This window comes from Drosophila biarmipes, chromosome 2L (assembly GCF_025231255.1).
Source record: "Drosophila biarmipes strain raj3 chromosome 2L, RU_DBia_V1.1, whole genome shotgun sequence".
NCBI classification, from domain to species: Eukaryota; Metazoa; Arthropoda; class Insecta; order Diptera; family Drosophilidae; genus Drosophila; species Drosophila biarmipes.
This window is the reverse complement of record NC_066612.1, coordinates 7069880-7083216: the sequence shown is the minus strand read 5'-3', so window position 1 is coordinate 7083216 and position 13337 is coordinate 7069880. Positions and strand designations below refer to the sequence as shown.

The following is a 13337-nucleotide window of genomic DNA, read 5'->3' as shown; positions in this document are numbered from 1 at the left end:
AGCGGGAATATTTTATTTTTTAAACGTAAATTATATTTCAAATAAATATCTATAAATCGGAACCAATTTTTTGATATCACGCTGTCATCACTGGGCTTTTTTCGCATCTCTACGTCAGCTGATCAGCTGATGAATGTTTATGTGGGAGCGGCCTCAGGAGTTCCGGATTCAAACAAGAGCCACGGAAAAGTGAGGAAAAATGAGCAATGACACCCCGAATATAGTCTTCAATCCCCTGATAAGCTGCATCCAGAAGGTGGTGCTCTACGAGACGCGAGCGGTAAGGGATCTGCACCACCAAAGCTTCCCCCTGCTAACTAATCCCATTTCATCACAGCGACTCTATTTGGTGGGCAGCAACAATAGGGAGACACGGTTCCGCCTCCTGACCATCGACCGGCTGGCCCACAATCGGCTGAGCATCGAGGAGAATGCCAACGAGTTCAACAACTTGGAGATTCGCCGCTTCGTGGCCTCCCTCACGGGTTCGCCAAAGGTGACGTCCGCCTATGGAGTCCTGGGATTCGTGCGCTTCCTCGAGGGTTACTACCTGCTGCTGGTGACCAAGCGCAAGTGCTGCGCCCACATCGGCCGCCACCTGGTCTACACCATCAAGGATACGGTGATGGTGCGCGTGAACGAGGTGACTTCGCAGCGTCCACCGCATCCGCACGAGGATCGCTACAAGCGTATGTTCCAGAACATCGACTTGCGCAGCAACTTCTACTTCTCGTACTCCTACGACTTGACGCGTACGCTGCAGTATAACGAATCGCCTCCTCGCTTCGTGGGCGCCAAGGTGGACTTGGACCGGGACGAACCGCTTCCCGACTGGAACACGCTGACCAACAACGTGGCCAAGGCCCACGAGCGGGTGGACTACGCCTTTCGCAGCGACTCGCGCAAGCGGTTCGTCTGGAATGCCTACCTTCTCCAGCCCATGGAGGGTATTATGCTGAAGGACTGGCTCCTGGAGGTCACTCACGGCTTCGTCAGCCAATCCTGCATCAGCATCTTCGGGCGCCACGTTAACGTGTGCCTGGTAGCCCGCAGGAGTTCGCGCTTCGCCGGAACACGTTTTCTCAAACGAGGAGCCAACTTTCAGGGAGACGTAGCCAACGAGGTGGAGACCGAGCAGATCGTCAGCGATGGCCAGAGAATGTGCGCCTTCACCCAAATGAGAGGATCCATACCGTCGCACTGGTCTCAAGATATCAGCAAGATGGTGCCCAAGCCGCAGATTCAGCTGGACATTTGTGATCCTTATGCGCAGACCCCATCGCTGCACTTTGAACGCCTGCTCTTCCATTACGGGGCGCCGCTTATAATGCTCAATCTGGTGAAGAAGCGGGAGCGGCGCAAGCACGAGTCGATCATCTCCAAGGAACTGGAGAACAGTATTCGCTATCTGAATCAATTCCTGCCGCCGCCGCACCGCATGAAGCACATCCACTTCGACATGGCGCGACAGAGTCGCCTGAGCGGCGGTAATGTCATGGAACAATTGGCCATTCATGCAGAGAGCATTGTCCAGATGACGGGCATGTTCTTCAAGGCGGCGGGCAGTGAACCGGGCTTGCAGACTGGTATCGTACGCACCAACTGCGTGGACTGCCTGGACCGCACGAACTCGGCTCAGTTTGCCATTGGAAAATGTGCCTTGGGCCATCAACTGGAGCGCCTGGGCTTCGTTAAGTCCGCCAAGCTGGAGTTTGACTCGGACTGCGTCACAATGCTGGAAAACCTGTATGAGGAGCATGGCGATACACTGGCCCTGCAGTACGGAGGCTCGCAGCTGGTGCACCGCATCAAGACATACCGGAAGACGGCTCCTTGGGGATCCCAGGGCAGCGATGTGATGCAGACCCTCAGTCGCTACTACAGCAACACATTTAGCGATACGGAAAAGCAGCACAGCATCAACTTGTTTTTGGGCATTTACAAACCCAGTCTGACAAAGCGTGAGTCATAAACCCTCGGGGATTAATCAAATTATTTAGTCTTGCCTTTACCGCAGAGGGTCAACCCATATGGGAGCTGCAGACGGACTACGACATGCACAATGCCTTCGTTAAGAGAGCTGACAGCAAGCCCCTTACCGACTGGGTGCGCCACAAGGTGCGGGAGTGCCTGCCCTACTCGTGCGCAGACTCCAATAAACTGGTCAAGGAGCTGTTTCGCGTGCACAGCAGCGGCCTGGAAATGATCGATGCCTACTCCAACTACCATCAGTCCTTCAAGTGGACGGACCTCAGTGAGCACATCGCTTTTGAGATCAGCCAGCTGGCCCTGCGGTATATGCCCACATTCCGCACGAACTACAGTCCATTCCAGCGGCAGATCCAGACCTCGCGAAAGGCCCGCCAGAATCCCTCGATGACGGGACAAAGTTCCACAGGCTCGATGAACAGCAACTCCTCCAGCTCGAGCGAGGGCGATGATAGCTCCAGCGATGAGGAGTTGAGTGCCAGTTTTGCCGAGAAGGAAGCCAATCAGACGGAGTCTACGGAACCTCCGGCCGCCACGCTGGCCTCCGGCCTGCCCTCGATGGAGGAGATATACGGATGCACCATCAGTCCGCCCTCCAAGCAAAGCATGGCTGTCTATAAGAAGTACGTACAGATGGGCAAGCTGTCCAGCGGAGGAGCGCGACCCGCCCAGACAGCCGTTGCACAGCGCGATCAAGAGCTGGCCAAGATCATGCGGGGCATAACCCTGCGTCCGCTCAGCGACTACGGCAGTGACTCCTATCTCAGCGTGCGTACGCCGGTCGTTCCGCGTCAGAGCCTGCTTATCTATGCCGAGTACTGCCGCACTCGGAGCACCTTTAACGCCGTGCCCAAGTTGGAGGAATTCGATGTGCTCTATCAGTATGTGCAAAAGCTATAGCTTAAAGTCAGGGATATTTAATGTCCGCACATTTTGTTGTTCTCATAAGGTTTTAAATATGTTATTTATGTAAGTTAAGAGAAAATCATTTTAATCCAATCGTCTCGTTCTACAATTTATTTAAATACTTTAATTTCTGCTGGTAACTTACAAGGATGATTCGTTAAAAATACTCAGAAAAGGCTATTGTTGGAAGGAGTTCCCAACATCTATTGGCCGCTCGGCCCACCTACATCCGCATGAGAGGATGAGGCGTGCATGGCATTGTAGCCGGACTTCTGGCCGAGATGGAGCAGGTGGTGGTTGGTGGGCTTGTACACGGTGGCCAGTTCCTGGGCCAGCATGAACTGCTCCTGCTCCGGAAAGTCGTGCTCGCAGTGGTGTTCGCCGCAGATCTTGCACTCGTAGATGTTTGGTCTCAGCGTGTTCCGGATGCGCTGGAGAATAAGCGTTGGAGAAGGTTTCATGAGAGAAATGTATGCGTCAACTCACCTCCCAGAAGGTATCCCCACTGGACCGCAGGAAGTTGATCACGGCATAGCCGGGTATGCAGATCAGCGAGAAGGAGGCGAACATCCAGCCTATGCCATAGGCCCAGTCCGGGTAGGTGTAGCGTCCATTGTGGTAGGTGGGCTCATGGTAGTTGATCAGACTCAGCACCCAGATGGCCTGCAAACCATTGGAATCATTTAAAAAATTTATCTGAACAGTAGAGCCAGTTCGGTAATAAAAAGGAGTAATCAACTTACAAAGAGGAGGCAGGGTCCCAGGACCAGCCAGCAGGACCTGAGATAGAAGGAAGGCGCCTTTCCGGTCATCTGCTTGACGTTTTTCGACAATCTCCCAGTGCCGTAGAACCAGGCTATCGCAATCATTTGGCAGAAGGCCAGGAACATGATCGTCACGGAGGCGGCATAGTGATCCATCAGCTGGAAGTAGTAGATGCCACCTTGGATGATGTTGGGCATCCCGAAGAGGCACGAGATGACGCAGACAAACAGGACCACGATTTCATGATAGCCCAGGTGCCGCTTGATCCACCGCGGGAAACCGTCCTGTATTGACGTGACCACCACCTCCACGATGGCGAACTGGGAGTTCAGACCGAGGCAGAGGAGCATGAAGAAGAACATGACCGCCCAGAGCTGGGCATACGGCATCTTGGCCATCGCCTGGGGATACACCACGAAGATCATGCCGGGTCCATCGCCGATTACGTCTCTCACATTTGTGTTCTGCTCCAGCGCCAGATTGCCCAGCGTGGAGAAGGCAAATATGCCCACCAGGAGGCTGGTGATCATGTTCACCGCACTCACCGCCACCGTGTCCCGCAGGATATTATTGTTATACTTGTTGTAGCTGGCGAAGGAGATCATGGATCCGAAGGTGATGCCCAGCGAGTTGAAGTTCTGCGAGGCCGCGTTGATCCACACATTGGCGTTCTTCAGCTCCGACCACTTGGGCCGGAAGAAGAAGCGCAGACCCTCGGCCGCCCCGTCCAAGGTCACCGCCCTCACCATCAGGATGATGATCAGGACGAACGGAAATGTGGCCGTGAAGTAGCGCACCTTCGCCGACGACTTGATCGACTTCCAGGTGGCGAAGTAGACCATCAGCCAGGCGCAGATCAGGCAGGCGAACAGCTCCCAGCGCATCATGCCCGGGTACTCCAGACCCCCGCTTATCTGAAGGACCTTGTTTCTGGGGAGGGAGATCGGAGGATATAAAAATGTTGATTAAACAAAAATTAAAATTTATAGATATATTTATGGGTAGAAATTAAGTGAATATAAATTTAAAATTTATAGTTACATTAAGAACATTTTTAGAACAGAAAAAACATCGACCAAATGTTTTCAGTTGTTCCTTTTACTTATTCGGGTGAAAACCTTCTTGGAACTTAGAAGAAAGTTTTCTCAAGCATGTTTTTTAAGATTATGCGATTAAATAGAGATACAAGTAGACTCGATTCCTTTTAGGAACCTTGGCTCCTTTTTAGGATCGAAAATGGCGTAGATAGGATATAGGATAAACAAAGAAATATTATATTTCAATTTTTAAAAGGGCACTGCCGCTAGGTCAACATATGGAGTTATTTGATTAGCTAATAGTTATATAGCTTTTCTTACTCGAAGAACTCCTCGGAAGGAGTGCGAGAGGTGTCCGGTGCGCTGGCATTCATCTCCTTGCGCTGCGGCACCCAGCAATCAGGAGTGTTCCATCTGGATAATAGCAATACATTAATGTTATAGGGACTCAAAGTTAAGAGATTGCCAAAACCCACCTATTATTGCAGTCAATCCAGGGCATCTCCGTTTTGAAAGATGTGAAGAAGTAGTAGATGGAGTAGCCTATGATGACACTATAGTAGGTGGACATGAGGAACGACACGACCACGCTGGCGAGTCCGGCTCCTGGTGGGGCGAAAGAGAACCACTGATTAGCAAAGCTGACTCACACAGACCCAAGATCCAGATAGGTTGCAACTGGAAATTATGGCGATACGTGTTGCAAAGCTGCACTGAGCTGAGCATACAAAAAATTAGCCTTAATTAGGCCAGATGAAAGTCGGACCGGTTTGGTTTGGAATCACATGTCTAGACTGGCACTCATCTGCATAATTGCCGTGTGTCGGCCACAATTGGAACCGTTCGAAGGCGCTCGCGAATCTTGGTTAAATAGTTGTGCACGTTATTAATATTTATTAGCTGGCTGGCTCTGCCTTTTCAATGGTCGCGTGGGCGTGGTTCGTTTGCAAAATATTGACAGTAATTAAGCGTTTGCAAGGTGCATTGTAAGGCTTGCGTTTTTTTTTTAGTTTCAATGCAGTAATGACAGCCGCAGACTTAGAACCAGTGGCTGGAAGGGGGACTTCTCCCGGTTTACCTTCGGGTTTTCACGCCACCTCCACAACAATGACCCAGCTAATTAGCTTCCGCCCGTGGGCAAGTGGAGCATCGCTCGGGAAGGTTGGCAACTACGGATACGGATACCCATCTCGTACGCGGTGTAAATCGGAACGCAAAAGTATCTAAATATTTGCCCGACCTTGGCCATGGACTTGGCCAAAGCAGCGGGCCCTCAGTTTCTATTCTGTTTGTCATGGTAGTTGGGCAAGCCCACTTTACCATTGTTTGGAGGGGGTTTCTGGTGTGTCTGAAGTTCTGAAAAGCGTCACGCTTTTGTACAGATGACGTAATATATTATGATTTTAAAAAAGGGTTTTGAACATCAAAGATCAAAAGAAACACTTACACAGTTGGTAAAATAAATACCTGTCTTTCAGACTATTTCCTTATATTTTACAATAATTAATTAATAAAACTTTCAAAACTTTCATTCCAAACTCACCTTTGAACAGAGGACACAGTTGACCCAAGGCCCCGATGGGACCTCTTCCGGTGTACTGGCCCACGGATAGCTCCATGAAGAGCAGCGGAATGCTGCATATGAACAGTATTATGCAATAAGGTACTAGAAAAACACCTGTAACAACGAACAGCAAGAAATAAGTGTACGTGTAGCCATGTTCTAGAGCAGCTAGGCAAATAATTTAAATTAATTATAAATATTTGACATAAACAAATGCAAATTGCATAAGGCTTCTGTCTATCGCTCTACGCGTCATTACCAGGAGGTCGTGTGCCAGTTTTCCAGAGCCGGACTGGCTCATTACGGTTCCCATAACCATACCCATTGCCACAACCCGTTCCCGATCCCCGCTAGAAATGAGCAATGTAAATGATGGGGGCCAGGCCGAAGCGAGTCTCCAAGTGCAAATGAAGATGGACGCGGGCCTCCGAGTTCGCGTGATCGAGAAACACCGTCGAAATGATGACACTGACCGCTCTATTCTCCATTCTCGCCGCTCTCGAGCTTAAACAAATTTTAATTTATGGCTTTTAAACGCTTCAGCGGAAATGCCGCTTAAAGCGCAAAATTGTCATATGTTTTTAGAGCAACTAAAACAAACAAACCTGCCCTTCCGTTGGCGTCGCACGAAATCAAAGTAACTATCTCTATATCTGCCTTATCGCGTGTGCTTTTGGCGGCACTCTTAGTCACTTGTTGGACTCGCACGAGGGACTTCCGCTAAGCCTTCCCCGGAAAGGTCGAATGTTCCAGTGGGAATCTCGGAATCGCCTACGACTGACCCCTATACTTAATTCCCAATTGATTCGGAGATCTTTTTGAGGCACAGATAAGAGTATAAATAGTTTTCGTTTGAGAATAAGTAGGATTATTAAACTAAATGAAGATTTAACTATAAAACCTTATTACATAAAAAACTAAAAGTATAATTATTCCTGACCAAGAAATGTGTTTTTATAGTAGCTTAGAACATCTCCTCTTGAGAAATTACTAAATTATGTTATCTAAAATATATTGAAATGAATAAAACAACAAACAAAAATGTCATTATATCTTATCTTAAATATATATATATCATAAAATCATCCCTTACCACCGCCACTTTTGTAGCACATGTAGGGAAACCTCCACACATTTCCCAGCCCCACCGAGTATCCTATGCAGGCCAGGACGAACTGCATCTTGTTGGCCCAGTGCTGCTGGCGCGGCTTCAGGTGGGCAGCCTCGTCGGACATGTCCAAGTAGCTGTCGTCGTCATCGATGCCCAGGGGCCTGAAAAGAGGGGGGAAATCTAAAAATAATCATATGTACTACACAAAACACACACGCTAAATTAGTCGTAGCGTCAAATGGCTTAATTGCAGTAATCACATGGATGCGAATCCACAAACCCACAAAGTGGGGGCCGGCCATTCCACTGGAGGTGCCAACTGGCGGTGCATTGTGCCCGGAAAATCAGAAAACCCGAGCCGGGGTTGTCATGTCATGGGTGGCTGCTGAATGGGGTGCAATTGGTTGCGTGGGCGGAGGTGTCACGAATTAAACAGCCGTTCGTGTCTAATTTCCCCCATTTGAGTGTTTTGATTAAATCGGGGAAATATTGAAAATATGCGGCTGTGATTCCGCAAGTCGAATAAATACCTTTAAATACGGTTTATAGAAAAGCCTAATGAAATTATTCCCACTGACAATAAGGTTATTTTAAAATTAAACATTCTATAAATAGTTCATTAATACTATTTAATAAACTTGAGTTGTAGCCCAATTTAAATAAAATATTTATAGAACTACTATAACTAACATTATATACAAAATTTTCTTTAGTAAATTGAGAACAATCCACTATAAGCTCTTGATCAAGACTTTTCAGGTAGCTCTGCACCACTTCATATGGGTAAGTATCAAAAAACCATATATTTACTCTCCTTTGTGGAGTAGTGCTAAGTCTGGTATAAACAGTCCACTTAACCATTTTAAAATCATTCATGTTTAATCAGCGCTTTATCGCTAATATTCGGGGTAAACAAATCCCACGATCTCATATGTACCCAGATAGCTACTGATCACCATTAAATGGCCTGATGTTATGCAACCTGGGCTTTCCAGACAGATTCTTACACTTTGGCCACCCGGTTGAAGCGGTAGAAGGACTGCTCCGAGTGCTTCGAGGACTGGACATCGTAGTCCTGGCGATTTGGCATTTTGAAACTAGCGGACTCCTTTGGTTTAAGCTATCAACTTAGACTTTGGCTGGCAGGAGTTAGTGGTGGTTACGCTTCCTTGGAAATATCACGGTATCCATGTGGCCATCACTGGAAGCCTGGGATACGTGGGTCGGGAGCAGAGGACACTGGCAGGAGACTGGGAGTCGGAACTGAACGGTTTGTGGATCGGCGCGCTACTGACTGCGAGTCGGGCACTTTTACCCCGGGTTTCTACCTCAAATCTCGCTGTTTATGGAGCGCTCAATGGGGAGTGGTAATTGCTCTGGTCAACACAAACACTGCCGTTCGAGATTCGTACCGATCTATAGCTACTGATCTCGTTAAGGAACGTTGCTTAAAAATAGCTGATGCGCGAGCGGCACGTTCCGGGCCCGTTGGCAATCATGTGGCCCCCGCGCCCAAAGATGCCACAAGGGTGTTAAAACCGCTTGTTTGCCAAATGTTCAACACCACCCTTCTATGCTAAGGTGCCAAATGCTGGCCAAATTTGCCACAAATGTTAGATCGTTTTATCGGCGCCCCTTTGTCAAGCTAATGGGCCTAACTATACACAGAGAAAATATTATACTAAGTGTATACAACTTAAATTAAAATTTTTGAGAAAGGAATGCATTTTTAAAAAGTTGAAGTTGTGGTTTGGAACTTAAAAATAAATTACTGTAGGTGTCATCAAACTTTTTTAGATTTTCCTAAAAAAGGCACGATGATTTATTATTTTGATTTTCCTTGGGTTTTGAAAATAAGTTTCGATACCTATATACAACTAAAGAATCTAAAGAATTCGCTGTACCATTATTATGTATTTTTCTAGAACAAGTTAAATATTTTCTTAATTTTTTTCACTTACGGCGGCGTCTGCGGGTTGACCATGTCGAACAGCTCGTTGGCTGTGGTGGGCACTCGCCGGATGACCAGCTTGCGTCCGTCCGTGGACCCAATGCCAATGGAGGCCAGCGAGCGAACGGAGGTCACATCGGAGTAGATCTGGTTGCCGGCCAGGTCGTGAAACTGATAGGAACTGCCGCTGAGCGAGGCCTGCGGTTGCATGTAGAGCGGATTGGGGGCCTGCAATCCGGAAGTGGTCATCGATATGCCTCCGACCAGATTGCCGCTGCTGTCGTTCAGGCCCGGCAGGTAGCCTACAGGGGATTTAGGAGAACATATGGCCTATAATAACAGGTGAAAGATAATCCCTAAAAAATTCATTATGCACTAATTATATCACTTATATATTGATATAATCAAGCTCATAATTTTTTAAACATACTTTCCTTATATACGAGTATAAATACCTTTTCATTGCTTAAAGTTTTTCAAAATAGATTTAAAATCTACCAAACTCCTTTAAAGAGTATAGCAACTATTCATCTAAAAACTTTATAACCGCTAACTCTAAAATTACTTTATTTATGAACATTAAATTGGTACAATGTAGCTATAATAACAAAGCAATTTGTGGCTAGTTCCACTACCGTTTTTGTTTTATGGCTCTAAAGCTGGCAAAGTTTTTAAATGAGAGCCAGAGTTCTCAATAAAGTTTTTAGCTAAGATTTATTTTACAAACCCTTCTAACTCTCGCTGGAAAATACTTAAGAGCTATACATTCAATTATATGTAGGACAACATTTTCAAAAGCCCCTTGAGGAGCATGTAATTAAAAGATTTAGAGGGGTTTCCAGGCAAAGCAATTGAGTACGAACAATTACATGTGAGCACTTGGAAACTCAATTTGAGGGTGGGGAGTGGGCTTTGTGGGTTGCGGGGTCTGAGGGTCACCAACCTGAGACCACGGAGCGCATGCTGCTGTGGTGGCTGCCCATCCGCGATCGCAGATCCATGCTGAGCGGCGAGATGGCCACCGAGTCCCCGGCCATGGTGGTGGTGGTGGTGCAGGTCAGGGTGGCGGGCGTGGGTGAGATGGCGGGCACGGAAACGGGAGTGGTTGCCGGAGTGGCCTGACCATCGCAATCATCGATGGTGAAGGTCACCGTGGAGGTGGATCCTGCGGCTGTTGGTGGTTGTAAATGAGCCGGCACCTGACCAGGCTGCAGTACCTCCGAACTGGGCCTGGACTTGATCGATGTCTGGCGAAGAGGCGGCTGCTTGTGCATAGCAGCCGCCATGGCCACCAGCGAGGTGGTGGAGCTGGTCTGGCGGAAGGGCAGTGCTACCGAGCCCGACACCGATCCTGCACCGGTTCCCGTTCCCGGTGGAGTTCCCGGCGTGGCGGGAATGATGATGAACTTGTGGGCTCGCGACGAGGACGAGCGGATGAGCCGCGCCTGCTCATCTCCATCGTAGCCGCTCTCCGCTCCACTATCCGAGAGCTGGCTGTGCCTCAAGGGCGTTAGGCCAGTGGGCGGGGCTCGACTGATCACCACCTGGTCGGGTGTGGTGGTCAGCACCTGGCTGGCTTCTTTGTTGTCTGCCATTTGGGAGGCTGAGGGGAAATTCGTGTTGCTGTTGTCGCTGTGTTGCTATGTTGCTGTCTTGCTAGTTGCTGCTGCTGTGTTGCTAGTTGCTGGTTGCTGATCGCTGTCGCCTTATCATAACATCGTTTTTACCGTCGACTGTTGTTGCTCTTTGCACTGGTTCGCTGATGCTGGGGCCGCTTTCATATCTATATCTATGTCTATCATTTTTAATGTTCGCAATCTGCGACTGCGAGCACTGGTTGACACAATTTTAAATCACATTTAAACCTTGAATTGCACAATGTTGTTATTGTTTGCCCCGTGAGGTTGAGCTTTTAAATAAAAATAAACTAAATCATGTGAAAGCCAGCACGAGCTATCTTTATTTGCTCTAATAGAGGTGATTATTTTCTTGAAAGCGGCGTTTTCAAAATTAAACTAAATAACTTGGTATTCTTTCACCGAATTGGTAATATTTTATTTTGATATTTTATTATCTTGTTGTTTTAATGCCATCCTCCGCCAAACGCTTATCACTTTCGGCAGAATTCACTTTCCCAACTCATTGCCGTGCCATAAAACTGACTGATTTTACTTTTATTAAAGTGCGGAATTTTTTATGCTCACTTTATATTTATTTTTCGTATTTATTTATATAAATAAACAAGCTGAAGTTTGTCCCATTTTTATTTTGTTTTATCACCGACACAGATAAACCAGCACGAGCTCTTTGGACACACACGGGTAAATAGCAACTCGCACTTGACTCGACAGATACAAATTTGTATCTTATCGGCGTTGTGGCCCTAAAAGGTTGCCCCCGCCTCCTCGCTCCACCGCCTTCTTGGAAAGCATTTCTTGGACTGCTTTCGTTTTGACTGACGTTTTTACCCATTTTGGGCTCCTCTCCAACGAAATGTAGGTATTTGAAAGTTTTTGTTTGTGAAAAAAGAAAAACACTACGTCATAGGCACGCGATTTGCTCCAGTGACTCTTCGGTCACGACCGGCTACCAGGGGTCACTGAGTTCGCAGAGAATAATTAATAATTACGCATCTTGCCATCCGTATATCATATATCACAGAAAGAGTGCCGCAACACGCTAGGGGGTTTCGTTGTAATATGAAAATCAGCCGCACTCAAGTAGTAAATATGTAAATTCTGTAGCAGAGCGCGAGGCACGAATAAAAAGCGATTGCACTAAGCTCGAAAACATTCCAATGGCAATGGAGATACTATTTACATAACTGTGTAAGCTTCTTAAAATATCATCTGTTGGCTTTTTGGGGCTTTCATTCAGTTCCCCACCAAAAAAAGAGAGAAAAAACCTGATTGATTACCTCCGCCGGCCAATAAATCACCTATGGTGCGATGCCATAACTTAATTGGTTTTACTGATGGCAGTATTGCCCAGAAAGCGAAATCCTGAGAAATGTTTTGGTAATTGCTTGCTTGAGGCCTAACAATGGGAGACGCAGAGTGACATCGTATAAGATACTTATACTTTATTGTAAGTCGTAAACCGTGTGTACTTTTGAAGCTGGGGCCACATTAAACAGATGTTACCGCCTTGTAGCGGCCTGGACTATAAAATGCGAAATTAGCACTCCGACTTGCTAATGAAAGCGGTGCCCATCTAGTGCTAAACTCTGGCTTATACAACAAGTTTGTTTGCCCAGTTGCTGCCCCAAACAAACAGCCATTAAATGCTATTTTTATTGATTTTGTTGCACTCAAAGATCGGAGCCAAAACAAAAAAACGATAGCTCAGCCGAAAGATATTCACACACTTTAATTATGATAATCAGAGCGACAGCGATTGACACTAATAATGGTAATTTCATTCATTCCGATTCACTTTTTCCTGCACTTTAATTTATTTCTGTGTGCGGCTACTCATTCAATTCGCCGAGCAAAGCCTAATTTCAATCATAATACTGGTAATAACATAATCAACGCACACCAAATTACCCGACAACGGCCATCGGGGGGATCTAGATAAGGCGGCGAGTACTAGATACTCGGGGTGGACGACTGGGTGTAGCCCGGCAAGAAATACCGACTTTCGACGACTTAATGGCCCCGGCGAAGTGGCTCTGAATTTTGGATTAGCCGTCGTGGATCCATGGAGGAGGCCCCGCAACCGAAAAACGTGCCAGCACGCGCGCTGTCAAATGTCAACTGATCCCGTCCACGTTCGCGAATATCGCTTACACTTGCTGTGCGGCACACCACAGGCCCGATCCGCTCTGGCGCTCTCCATACCTCTCCACTCTCCACATACATGGCCAGACTCTCCGTTCTCCCCATATCTGGCCCCAGCGGTCTCTGCCCGAAGAGCGGGGGACCCCGTCTTATAAGTGGGGCCTACGGGTTAGGCTTGTTCTCGGCCGGTCCCCCGAAATGCTGGAATATTAATTCAGATTATATGACCACC

At 47.4% G+C, this 13337-nt stretch overlaps 2 protein-coding genes across 8 annotated transcripts; one reads left to right on the top strand and one right to left on the bottom strand.

Annotated features, from left to right (window-relative positions):
- The first annotated feature begins 124 nt into the window (after positions 1-124).
- Positions 125-2988, top strand: LOC108027827 (polyphosphoinositide phosphatase). The gene is made up of 3 exons (XM_017099409.3): positions 125-280; positions 338-1961; positions 2018-2988. Exons 1-3 carry the CDS (start codon positions 200-202, stop codon positions 2887-2889), a joined length of 2577 nt encoding a protein of 858 aa, XP_016954898.1. The 5' UTR covers positions 125-199; the 3' UTR covers positions 2890-2988.
- A 3-nt stretch (positions 2989-2991) lies between these two features.
- Positions 2992-13070, bottom strand: LOC108027825 (sodium- and chloride-dependent GABA transporter ine). 7 transcript variants are annotated; one of them, XM_017099406.3, is made up of 10 exons: positions 12862-13070; positions 10267-11232; positions 9334-9625; positions 7355-7533; positions 6241-6375; positions 5174-5303; positions 5019-5111; positions 3639-4590; positions 3382-3558; positions 2992-3326 (listed from the first exon to the last, which is right to left on the bottom strand). In XM_017099406.3, exons 2-10 carry the CDS (start codon positions 10916-10918, stop codon positions 3099-3101), a joined length of 2838 nt encoding a protein of 945 aa, XP_016954895.1. In that variant the 5' UTR covers positions 10919-11232; positions 12862-13070; the 3' UTR covers positions 2992-3098. The 7 variants fall into 7 exon arrangements, with proteins under 7 accessions (XP_016954895.1, XP_016954896.1, XP_043949987.1 ...); XM_017099407.3 differs by having other exon boundaries at positions 10267-11188; XM_044094052.2 differs by having other exon boundaries at positions 12872-13070.
- Between the last annotated feature and the right edge of the window lie 267 nt (positions 13071-13337).